Source organism: Staurois parvus, unplaced genomic scaffold (genome assembly GCF_062004578.1).
Source record: "Staurois parvus isolate SC_StPar_1 unplaced genomic scaffold, SC_StPar_1.0 ptg000343l, whole genome shotgun sequence".
NCBI lineage: Eukaryota > Metazoa > Chordata > Amphibia > Anura > Ranidae > Staurois > Staurois parvus.
The window spans coordinates 2,547,379-2,561,018 of record NW_028318139.1 but is presented as its reverse complement, the minus strand read 5'-3'; the positions used below and the strand labels follow the sequence as shown (position 1 = coordinate 2,561,018).

General features: G+C 41.1%; 1 protein-coding gene across 1 annotated transcript in view; it reads left to right on the top strand.

Annotated features, from left to right (window-relative positions):
* LCP2 (lymphocyte cytosolic protein 2) overlaps window positions 1–13,640 on the top strand; it is a 348,123-nt gene that overhangs the window by 227,433 nt on the left and 107,050 nt on the right. Inside the window, exon 9 of the mRNA XM_089684306.1 lies at window positions 403–466. Within this exon, the coding sequence (XP_089540432.1) occupies window positions 403–466 (64 nt within the window). The remainder of the gene's footprint in view (window positions 1–402; window positions 467–13,640) is intronic.

Sequence of the window (13,640 nt, the reverse complement as noted above, 5' to 3'; positions counted from 1 at the left end):
ATATCTCCGTAATACATGCCATTATGTTATTGATCCTTACATTTTTCTTTTTTTTTTTTTATATGGAACTATTTTCACCTATTCACATGAATCATTGTCACATTTGTGCGATGGCTTTTCTTCTGTATGTACGCTTGTACCTGTTTTCATTTTTCCTCCATGCCATGTACTGTTAAACTGTTGAAAACATAATAAAGACAGATTTGCCTTTAAATTAATGCAGCCCCATGTTGCAAAAAATGGTCTGGTCAGGAAGGGGGGTAAATCCTCTGGAGGGCAAGTGGTTAATGTCACTTTAAGTCAGTTTTGTACACTTATTAAACAGTATGAATTTATATAATGCATATTTTATCTGTTGTAAAAACTAAATTCTCACACTGTTAATTCTTGTGGTTTCTACAGTTTCCAGGTGCCCAATCATCCTTGAGTCAAGAGGAGCATAGAATTCAAAAGCAAGCAAGATGCCGTAAGTTGCTTATATCATTTAAACACCCAGACAATACATAGGAAAACCTTTTTACTGGTGTTTCAGAAAACCAAGAGCACTTGTTAATTTTATATGTGAGCAGAAAAGTGATTGCTACCACAAGGGAGTTTGTCCCACAGTACCTTACTCACAGGAGTTGCTTGGTCTGAGTGCAAACAAAGAAACGTAAAGGAAAGTGTCGATTCTGCTTACTATTAGAAGATTTTTGATGCAAAACAGATGTGCAGTGTAGACAGGTACAAAGATAAAGTGCACTGACATGTTTCAAACACAGTACAAAGTCAAGGCTGACCTTACCACTAAGCACTTTGTGTGTGAAACACGTTAAGCCTCCTCATCTTGATGGCTTTATGATTAAGCACCTGCTGGTGCAAAATGGGTCAAAGGCATTAGCTGCTTTTTCTGGATGTATCTGTGCTTTCTACAATGTGTTTATACATGCAGGAGCACTTGAATTTAGCCTCTTACACTATAAAGAGCATAAACACCATAAACAATTAACTGCAGTAGAAGTAATCATGAAATATTTATTTCTGGACTGTGGAACAGCATCGATTTGCAGAACTTTTAATAGAAGCATATTTTTCCTTTTTTAGTTATTCTTCTACACCTATAACAGATATATTATTAGGAGCATAAAATAAGGTATCTGGACTTCTCAGTTGTATTACCAAATTATGTTTATGTGGCTTAGCTAAACAACCAGATGCATACTGGCTATCAGCTAGAGATCATGGTTAAACAAGAAGCCCATACTAATCAAAAAGAACCAATCTTGCAGACTTAATAATGCAAGATGGTTCACAGAAATCTAATTTAAAAATTTAATTTAATTTAAAAATAAGTAAAATTACAAGGTTTATTACAATGTATTAATGTATTTTTCTTTATTTATATAATTGGCTAGACACTGTATTACTGCATTTACTATAGAAAAAGCATGATATTTTTTTAAAAACATTGACACCTGGTATATACAATTTGTTGGTTCAAACCAATCTTTGTCTTTTTCTCTAAAACTTGCACAACAGAGAACAATTAGCCAATCCTGCTCCTGGTTTTAGTATATGTAATATATCCTTTCTGAAAGCCTTGAAGGGCTTTCATCCTGTCAGCTGTCATGCATTTGTTATCACAAAGTCAGACTGCAGTTATAAAAAAGTTAAAAAACTCATAACTCCTATACCTTAAATTACTTGCATATGTTTGCTTAAATTCATGCAAAGGATTGGTTGCACTGAGAATTTTAAAAGAATGTAAATGTACCCTAAAAACATGAGATATAGGACATTATTAATACTTTAAGCATAGTTAAAAAGTGCTATGATTGCCAAGAATAACTTTGTATTAGTGACTTTACTTGTGTTTGAGTTTTGACGATCTCTGGTTCCATTTCCCATATGTATGGAGGGCTCTTAGGAACACTACTGTCCTTATCCAGGGCAATATTAGGGGGAAACTTCTATAGGGTCCTGATGCAACCCAGTGGTATGTAAAGACGCACCAATAGTTGGTATCATGTTTTGCCTGTGTAATACTGGACCAGGGGCACATCCAGATGCTTCTAAGTTGGCAGGCTAAGGACAGTTGACCATGCATGCTGAGGTTGTGGGTGGTGTGAGCAATACAAAAAGAAAGAGGAAACACAATCTGGGGCCAAGCTGGACTATAAGTAGAGGTTGGCTTTTACTATCTGCAGGAAGAAGAGTCAAGTGATTCCTATCATTTTAGGCTGTGATCAAGCAAGGACTGTCTGTAACTGTTTGGTAGTCCTATACATTTCTAGCAAAATGGCCATTCATGCCAATATACAGTACACTCAGGAAGTAAACTGTTTACTTTTACACTGTTAAAGTCTAGGAGTACAATTATTCTTTCTGATTTTCTCTTTTCAACTGAGAACAAAGTGACCTTCCTGTGTGGAGTATGTGTTCCAAGACATATGTAAAGTTGTATTAAACCTAAAAGCAAACCTTTATTATATTTCAGTTTACCAATTTTTAGATGGGATGGCTGTATTAGTTTTCTTGTTTAGGCTTTCTTTCTTCTATTTTTATCTGGTGATCCAGCAAATCTTGTTTTTCAAAAACTCAAGCTCTCCAACATCAGCTTACATGGATGGGACAGACCATTGAAAGGATGATTTTCTTTATCCCCTCAGAGACCCCCGGTCTGTGGAGAGATTCCTGGTTTATCAGCAGAATTCTGGGAACACCCCTTGAACACGGAAATAACGGCAGCTTATGTTCAGAGATGTTCCAAGTTTATTAGACATTACTAAGATTATATAGAATACAGATAAAATAAGGGAGGGGGGAGCAAGTTTCAAAACTGTAACTTGTAACTTTCCATCATGAGCTAACTACATGAAACATGACATATACATTTCTTGGTACAAATTGTTTTGGCTAGCTTTCTGAGAAACAGCCAGACAAAGACATTGTCAGGGTCATGTTAGCTTCTGTTAATACATCCTCGAACAACTAAAACAGTTTCATTAAACTTCTAATATATCTGCAAAAAGCTAACTTAATACTTAAAATGGCGTACATTAACAAAATGGAGGGTATCTAGATCCTTTCAATCCCCTCTGAGATCATGAACATGATCTCAATTCTTTACCTCATTCATCTTTTTGTACATAGCCAGATAACCTTCATTTGTATTTTGCGGCTTGGTAGCTCTAGCAATGCCATATAATGAGCATTTAAAACATAGATATAAAGATAAAACAAAAAAACAATATTATGACTATGCTTACAGCGATACCTTTCATCCATGAAAACACGGAACCAAATCCTGATCCTAGCCAATCAAAAGGACTGCATCCATCTTTTCCTATAGCTCTAGCTTCTTCCATTAAACCACCTACCTGTTCCCTGTGTTGCTTTATTATTTCATAATAATCTGGAACAGTCATTGTGGTATTATATATCCAAGTACAACATTCATAATCCTCTGTCATTTCACACAAACCTGTCAGAGCAGCACTCATGCTTTCAATAGCTAATTCTTGCATCTCCAGCTATTCTGACTCAGATTGTTGTGATAGCGATTTATCCCTTGTGAGACCTCTCTGCCTAGCCTGTATAAGCAGATATAATCACTGTGGACAATCCTTATCAGATAGCTTGAACTCACCAATACTGTGTTCATCCAGAAGTTGCTTTATTCTGTACATGTGACAACAGGATACAGCAGAATGAATGGTTTCCAGTATTATGCGGTCAAAAGATGATACTTTCTGTAGCGTACTATGCAGAATACATGTGTCCCTGTTACATGTGGTCTGTTAGCTGCCTCCATGACACAGGAAGTGCTGAACTCAAGAAGAAGGGAGGAGCTTCATATACAAAGGAATTGTGTCATAGATCTCAGGGAGGCAATATAAAACAAATGCATTACCAAATAAGACCACTGGATGGCAGCATTACTAACTATAGAAATGTCCATAGGAAATGGTACAAAAAATAAACTATACGAATTCTCATGTACATTAACATAAATATTAACTGTGTAACAGCATACTCCCCGTCTGGCATTGTAAATGTCACTATTTAAACCATAACGGTAGTTATACAATTGCAAATAAACAACAGTTCAATTTGCTTGATGTCTTGAAGACCTGAAAGACATAAAAAAGAGAACATGCATATAGTGCAAAAATTATAATGTAAGGCTTCAAGTTGTATCAATTAAAGTTCAAGACAGTTCCTTCTTGAAGTCACAGGTTGGATCCAGCAGCATACGCAAGCAAGTTCATTCTCCAAAGGGCAAGAGCAGAACAAGTTCCGTGATAGGTCTGCTGAAAGTCTTTACAGTCCCTTCTCTTGCAACTTTCACCTCCACCTTGCGTACCTTGCCATCATCGCTAGGAATGCTCTTTACAATGAGTCCCATAGGCCATTCGATTCTTTCAGCTTGCTGGTCCTTCAGCAGAACGAGATCTCCAACTTTAATGTTAGGGTTCAGGCGTTGCCATTTTCTGCGTCCTTGAAGAGTAGAAATATACTCCATTCTCCAATGATTCCAGAAGCGGTTGGAGAGGTGTTGTACTCGCTTCCACTGGTCATAGCACAGATTTCCTGCTTTAAAGTTTCCAGGTGGAACAGGAACGGACCCAAGCTTCTGGGTAAGTAGAGTAGCTGGGGTAAGGATAGTTGGGGTCTCTGGATCTGTAGAAACTGCAACAAGTGGTCTTGAATTGATTATGGCAGATGCTTCTGAGAAGATGTGAAGCTCTTTTCTCTGACTTGTGGCAAGGGAAGCTGAGGTGTAACAGCGTGGTATACTGATTCCATCTAAGGCATGTAGAGATTGTTTCCAGGACTCACACTTTGGAAGCTTGTCTGTAGGCAGCGGAGCATCCCAATCTTTAATAGACTCTGAGAACTGTCTAAGTAAGGCTTTACCTTGTATGGTGATGGGAGCCACAGATCCCAATGGATCGTATAAGCTGTTCACCACTGACAGAACACCACGCTTGGTAAATGGTTTGTCTGCAGAGCCGACTTGAAAGCCGAAGGTATCTTTTAATAAGTCCCACCGTAGGCCCAGACTTCTCTGTACAGGTGGCATGTCCATCCCAAGATTTAAATCTTTAAACCCAGTGGCATGATCGCCAGGTTGAAAGGCTTTCATAACAGCGACACTATTCGAGGCAATCTTGTGTAGTCTGAGGTTAGCCTCGGAAAGCATACCTTGTGTCCTTTGGAGCAGGTCTATGGCTTCTTCGTCTGTAGGTAAAGACTTAAGTCCATCGTCAACATAAAAGTCTCTCTCAACGAAGTGTCGAGCATCCGCACCATACTCCTTTTCTCCATCAAGGGCAGTCCTTCGTAAACCATATGTTGCAACAGCGGGTGAGGGACTATTTCCAAAAACATGTACCTTCATGCGGTATTCAATGATCTCATTGTCCATGTTGTTGTTACAGTGCCACAGAAACCTTAGGAGGTTCCTATGGTCTTCACGTACAATGAAGCAATGAAACATTTGCTCAATATCAGCAGTTATGGCAACTGGTTATCTTCTAAATCTCATAAGTATACCTACAAGGTTGTTGGTTAGATTTGGGCCAGTGAGAAGAACATCATTGAGGGATACGCCTTGATGCTTGGCACTGGAGTCAAATACTACCCTGATTTGTTTTGGCTTACGTGGATGATACACTCCAAAGAAAGGCAGGTACCAGCACTCATCGTATCTTTGAAGTGGTGGCGCTGGTTCGGCGTGATCATTGTCAAAGATCCTTTTCATAAAAGCGATGAAATGTTCCTTCATTTCAGGCCTGTTCTTTAGTGTTCGTTGAAGCGAGTTGAATCTGGATAGAGCCTGTTCACGATTGGTTGGGAGTGTGGCCCTTGCAGCACGAAGAGGTAATGGTGCGATCCAGCTGTTAGACTCATCCTGGAAGAATTCTTCGTCCATTATTTTGATGAACTCTCTATCTTCAACTGACAAGGCTATTTTGTTCTCATCACTTGTAGTACAAAACACTGTGGTACCTAGGTTGTCATCACAAAGAACAGGAGTAACATCAGGTACTTGGATGATGTCAAGAGGCTTCTCCTTTACTTCATAATGGTGAGGGCACTGTTTGAAGTGGGATGCACGTCCATTTCCCAACATGTAAGTTTTGAAGGAGTGGATCTCAGATGACGTTCTGTCCAGGCATACATCGCCCACTATTACCCAGCCTAGGTCAAGTCTTTGAACATAAGGGGCATCGTTAGGTCCTTCGCATTGGTCACGTACTTTATGTACTCTGAGAATGTCTCTTCCTAGCAGGACCAAGATTTCAGCACTCTTGTCCATCGCCGGAATCTCATCAGCAAGGTGCCTTAAGTGAGGATGATGATATGCAGCTTCTGGAGTAGGAATCTCTTCTCTTTCGTCTGGTATCTGATCACACTCAACTGTTGGGAGGGGTATGCCTTCTCCATCCTTGATATGAGAGACCATGAATCCATCGACCCTTCTGCCAAAGGTCTCTACACGACCAGAACAGGTTCTGAGAGTATACGGTGTGGCGTGACCTTCTAAGCCAAAGATCTCAAATAATTTAGGCTTAACCAGGGATCTGTTGCTCTGTTCATCTTTTATGGCATACATCCTAGCAGCTTCCTCAGGATGATCCTTTGGGTATATCTTGACTAGGCATATCTTGGCACAGCATTTGTGATCCAGTCCCTCTCCACAGACTTCTGTGCATGAAGAAGAAACATTACTTTTGGCTAGAGCATGACTTTGTTGCTCCCCGCCATAATTTGAGACAGGGGTTGAGGTAGGTAGCTGCTGCGGGTTGTCTGGAAGTGGAGTAGGATGCATGGCTGTAACATGTCCGTCGCTACCGCATTCTGTGCACTTGATGACAGCTTTACAGTCTTTTAGCAAAGTGGTTATAAGAAGCACAGCACTTATAGCATATTCCAAGTTTCTGGAGAATCTCCCTGCGCTCTTGTAAAGTCTTTGCCCTAAGCCCACAACATTTCTTAAGAGGGTGAGGCTTCTTGTGAATAGGACACTGATGATTAGGGTCTTTATCTCTAGCATCCACAATGCCTTGGTCTGTAGGTGAGGTTGTGGAGGGTGAGATGTCTGTCCTTTTAACAGATATTGCTCTAGTACAGTCTCTACGTTTAGCTGCTGTGTTATCATACCTTGATGATGATGAGGATGAAGCAGGCAAGTTTGGTTTGCTGAAGCTGGGATCGTTTCTCGTCCAGGCTTGATCACTAATGAACCTGCAAAAGTATGAGAATGGAGGAAAGGATACGTTATAGTCTCTTTTGTACCTTGAGCCCTGTTGTGCCCATTTCTCTTGCAGGCCGTATGGCAGTTTAGACACCACTGGGTTGACACCATGAGCGGTGTCCAGGAAGCTTAGTCCAGATAGACGTGGGTCTGTCTTTGCCAACTCTAGCTCCATGAGGAGGTCACTTAGATCTTGGAGCTTGCGGTAGTCTCTGTTTCCTATTTTTGGGAAGTTTTGCAGCCTCTTGAATAGAGCGCTCTCTATGGCTTCAGAGCTACCATAGGCTTGCTCAAGTCTTGCCCATGCAGCAACAAGACCTGCGTCTGGGTGGTCAACATGTACTGTTCTCAGTCTTTTAACACGATCTGCAGATTCTGGTCCCAGCCACTTTATGAGCAAATCAAGTTCTTCCTTAGTAGTAAGGTTGAGATCAGCAATAGCAGCCTTGAAGGTTGATCTCCAGGCCCTGTAGCTCTCTGGACAGTCGTCAAACCTTGAGAGGCTGGTGTTAATGAGCTCACGGCGAATCATATATCTGGCAAAGTCATTCAAGTCTGATCTCTCACTCTTTGGTGCCAAAGTAACTTGTGGAACCCCTTGGGTTTGAAAGTTCTCTGGTGATGTAGGGTGAGGTTTACCAGGGTAAAATGATGTTGCATGAGCATTTAACTGTGGTGTAGTCTCTAAGGCTTGTGCTGGCTGTGGCTTGAGCTGCGATTTGTCACTGGAAGTCACCTTGTTGTTAGCAGGAGTTGGTGTGGTTTGCTGCATAGATGTACTTGTGTTGTAGATTTGAAGAGGCTTAGGCATATGGAGCTGAGAGGTCTCTGTGTTGAGAGTCAGAACAGTGTTGTTAGTAGGAGGTACAGGAGATGACTCTGTATCTTCGCACATGTTATGCTTTAATACGTACTCATTGGTGTGTTCAACTGGATCTTCCAGTTCTGCTGGGATAAGTCAGTCTGAATTAGTACTTTGTCCCATTGCTTGTTCAAGGACTTTCAGCCTTGCTAGGGAAGCTGCTTCCTTCCCTTCCATCTGCAGAATCTTTATTTGGGAATCTGCCTCTGCTTGCTGAGCTTTGCTTTTGGCTTCCATCTCTGCTTGCTGAGCTATCATCTCTGCTTGCTGAGCTTTGCTTTTAGCTTCCATCTCTGCTTGCTGAGCTATCTTGCGTGCTTCTACCTCTGCTTCCTTTCTGATAAAAGAGCTTTGCGCCTTTTTTGATTCAGCATCAGCGTGGGCCTCTATTAGCTTATCGCTTAACGTCGAACTTCTGGAGCGAGAGGATCTAGAAGAAAGTGCAGTACGCTTGGTTGAGGTGGATCTGTGAGATCTGGTCTCCTGCAGTTGAGTAATGCGGAGTTCTGCTTTAAACTTAGCATTTTGCACTGCAAGATCCCTTTGTTGGTTTAGTACATCAGTCCTGGTCAGTTCTGCTGAAGAATCCTCTATATTAGAGTCCTGCAAGAAAGCTGAGTATTTTACAGACAGCCGCTGGTAGCGTTCATATGCAGCAGATAGGCGATTTATAGAGTCTCTTAATTCAGCTGGTTGATCATTAAAGTGTGACAAAACTGACATGCATTGTGTACGTCTGCTGGTTCAGAGGAATGATGTATCTGTGTTGGTTCGGCCATAATGGAGTGTTCAGAGCCTTGTCTAGACATTTTTTACTGTTCTGCAAAAATTGGTACTGTCTCTTTAAGAAGATGAACAGCAGCTATAGACAGGTGGGGTAACACAGTTCAATGCAGAGAAACAGTTTTCAACATTCACATGAAGTGCAGTAAGCTTGTGCGGCCATGTGCTTTGCAAGATGGCGGATGGCACTGAGCTTGATTGCAGATTAGGCACACACATACAGTTGCAAGAAAAAGTATGTGAACCCCTTGGGATTACGTGGAGTTTTGCATGAATTGGGCATAAAATGTGCTCTGAACGTCATCTAAGTCACAACAGTAGAAGAACACAGTCTGCTGAACATAATACTATACAAACATTAGATGTTGCCATGGTTTAATTGCACATAACATGTAAACATTCACAGTGCAGGGAGGAAAAAGTATGTGAACCTTTAGACTTAATAACTGGTTGACCCTCCTTTGGCAGCAATAACCTCAACCAAATGTTTCCTGTAGTTGCAGATCAGACCTGCACAACGATCTGGAGTAATTTTGCAGGGAGGAAAAAGTATGTGAGGCCCTAGCCTAATGACTTCTCCCAGAGCTAATTGGAGCCAGGAGTGAGCCAACCTTGACTCCAATCAGTGTGAGGATATTGGATGTGTTGCTGACAGCTGTCCTGCCCTTAAAAACACACACACCTGTTTTGGGTTTACTGGTTTCAAGAAGCACTGTCTGATGTGAACCATGCCTCGCAGAAAAAAGCTCTCAGAAGACCTACGATCAAGAATTGTTGACTTGCATGAAGCTGGAAAGGGTTACAAAAGTATCTCTAAAAGCCTTGATGTTCATGTGTCCACGGTAAGACAGACTGTCTACAAATGGAGAAAGTTTAGCACTGTTGCTACTCTCCCTAGGCGTGGTCATCCTGTAAAAATGACTGCAAGAGCACAGCGCAGAATGCTGCATGACAGTAAAGAAGAATCCCAGAGTGTCAGCTAAAGACCTACAGAAATCTCTGGCACATGCTAACATTTTTGTTGACACATCTACAATAAGGAAAACATTAAACAAGAATGGAGTACATGGGAGGACACCACGGAGGAAGCCATTGCTGTCCAAAAAGAATATTGCAGCACCTTTGAAGTTTGCAAAAGAGTACCTGGATGTTCCACAGCACTACTGGCAAAATATACTGTGGATAGATGAAACCAAGATTGAGTTGTTTGGGAAGAACACACAACACTATGTGTGGAGAAAAGAAGGCACAGCAGACCAACATCAAAACCTCATCCCCACTGTAAAACATGGCGGAGGGAGCATCATGGTTTGGGGCTGCTTTGCTGCCTCAGGGCCTGGACGGATTGTTGTCATTGATGGGAAAATGAATTCCAGAGTTTATCAAGACATTTTGCAGGAAAACGTACGACCATCTGTCCGCCAACTGAAGCTCCGCAGAGGATGGGTGATGCAACAGGACAATGACCCAAAGCATACAAGTAATTCAACAAAACAATGGCTGCAACAGCACAGAATACGCCTTCTGGAGTGGCCCAGTCAGAGTCCTGACCTCAACCCGATTGAAATGCTGTAGCGTGACCTTAAGAGAGCGATTCACACCAGACATCCCAAAAATATTGCTACACTGAAACAGTTTTGTGAAGAGGAGTGGTCCAAAATTACTCCAGATCGTTGTGCAGGTCTGATCTGCAACTACAGGAAACGTTTGGTTGAGGTTATTGCTGCCAAAGGAGGGTCAACCAGTTATTAAGTCTAAAGGTTCACATACTTTTTCCTCCCTGCACTGTGAATGTTTACATGTTATGTGCAATTAAACCATGGCAACATCTAATGTTTGTATAGTATTATGTTCAGCAGACTGTGTTCTTCTACTGTTGTGACTTAGATGACGTTCAGAGCACATTTTATGCCCAATTCATGCAAAACTCCACGTAATCCCAAGGGGTTCACATACTTTTTCTTGCAACTGTATACACAGCAGGCTGTAGGGATTCTATGCATCTTTTGACTATTCTGACTCAGATTGTTGTGATAGCGATTTATCCCTTGTGAGACCTCTCTGCCTAGCCTGTATAAGCAGATATAATCACTGTGGACAATCCTTATCAGATAGCTTGAACTCACCAATACTGTGTTCATCCAGAAGTTGCTTTATTCTGTACATGTGACAACAGGATACAGCAGAATGAATGGTTTCCAGTCAAAAGATGATACTTTCTGTAGCGTACTATGCAGAATACATGTGTCCCTGTTACATGTGGTCTGTTAGCTGCCTCCATGACACAGGAAGTGCTGAATTCAAGAAGAAGGGAGGAGCTTCATATACAAAGGAATTGTGTCATAGATCTCATGGAGGCAATATAAAACAAATGCATTACCAAATAAGACCACTGGATGGCAGCATTACTAAGTATAGAAATGTCCATAGGAAATGATACAAAAAATAAACTATATGAATTCTCATGTACATTAACATAAATATTTACTGTGTAACAGCATACCAGCTGTTTTCTAATAGCTCTGGTCTCGGTATTTAGCAACCCTATGTCCTTAGAGTTCCTCTCCAGTATATCATCAATAATGTTTGTGTAATTATTTATTTTGTTCATGAGTGTTATTCCCCATCCTGTATAGGTAGGGAACCATGACCAAACCTTATCACCTGTAGAGAAAAAGATCTACCTTTTCTTGTTTGGTTTCCCTTCTCTGTCTCAGAGTTAGTTGGTGTTTTGGGTATGTTCTGGCTTTTACCTGGTGTTCCTTTTGGTCTATAGCTGCCATGATTGGCACTAATTGGGCTACATAGCACCAGCCCTGGACATTACTCGGTATCCAAGGGTAACAGATCTTACCACAACAAATATAGGTATTGTTTCCCAAGGAGATCGGCAATTTTTGTATTGCAGAATGAAATTCAGGGGTGACAACAAATGTGAAATAAAAAATAAGTTTTCCAAACATAGTTTTCCCCACATTATCTTGTATCCCTTCTAAACTTTCATTCAGGTCTCTACCATTTACTTGTCAGAGTTTCACAGAAGAAGTTCCATCCCTCCTTCCAGGATCAGATATGTTTAATATGGACTGAGAGCACATTCCCTTTCCCTTGTGGGAAGTATTTCCCAGTCTAAAACACCAATCGGGGCGTTGAGTGACTCCCAGAGTTGGAAAAGATATGGTGGCATTAGAAGTAATATTGGTCAAACCAATACTTACATTCCCTGTTATTAACAAAAATATTTTAACTGGAGCGGCCAGAAGAGGAATTTCATATGTGCTAGGATGTAACTTACTACATATCCAACATTTATCATAACCTGACTTTTGAGCATAAGCATATTTAAACTGCATCATCAACATTTTTCCTGAAAAAGTATTGCTCTCTTCAAAACTTCTTTTTGACTTTCTTTCACTTTTGGTTATCTGGGTCTCATTTAAATCTAGTCCTTGACCACAGATACCTTTTATTAGTCCCAAGTCCTCAGGGTGATAAATACAGTTAGTTATGATCCATACTGGCAGGAAAAAGAACACAGTCAGTATGACCAATAGGACCCAGATCTTCAAAGCACCATGAGGGGCAGTAAATAATGTCATCTTCAGGGTCTTTTTCACTTACTTCACCCGCTCTTCGAGGATTTTCCTCTCATACTTCACCTCCTTTTTCCATCTCGTGTTTCTCAGATGTTTGGTTCACCTTCTTCACTCGACTAGCATGGATCCAGAACTGGGAATTCTCCACCAGAACAGCCGTTCTGGTAACCGCTATCACCATAGTAGGTGGTCCAAAGGGGTAGCCTTGCTTCTTGTCTTTAGCGAGTTGGCGGATAACTATGACATCTCCCACTTGAAAAAGGTGTGTTGGTTCCTGAGAATATAAAGGAGAAATGCGAGCAGCATTTCTTTCAATCTGATCTAAAGTCTGAATCAATGTTCTCACATATTCTTGTTGTACCAGGTCAAGGTCCCCTCTTTCTAACATAAGTGGTTGTCTAGCCCAAGGAGTAGGGAACGGTCTTCCCATTAATATTTCAAAAGGAGATAACCCTGTAGTCTTATTAGGTGTCATTCCTACCTCTGCTAGAATTGCAGGTAACATCTTCTTCCAGTGGGTATAGGTTCCTCCAGTGGCCGTCCTCAACTTATCCTTAATTGTCCTGTTCTTCCTTTCTACTATACCCGAACTTTGAGGATGATAGGGAATATGAAATTTCCAATCTATTTTAAGTACTTTTACCAGGTCTTGGCATACCTTGGCCACAAAAGCTGGTCCGTTATCAGAATTTATCTGCAGTGGACATCCCCATCTGGGTATTATCTCCTGTGTAAGAATTCTGACTACAGTCTGCGCATCTTATTTATTAGTGACAAATGCTTCCACCCATCTGCTAAACATATCCACCATTACCAACAAAAACTCTTGCCTTTGTCCTGTTTTTGGCATGTGGGTAAAATCTCTTTGTAAATGGGTGAAAGGTGTAGTTGGGTACACTAGATGCTGGTGTTGTGATTTCTTTGAGTTCTGTGGATTGTTCCTTATACATGTAATGCACCTGGAAACATATTCTTTCACCAACCTAGATTAGCCTGTAATGTAAAAATCCTGCAATTATGTTTCACATGTCGTTTTCCATCCTCTATGTCCTAGACCGTGGTACTGTGCAATGAACAGTGGGGCACTTGACATGGGAATGCATGGTTTCCCCTCTAAGCACACTAGACCAGAAGCTGGATCTAGTTGTGCTCCAGA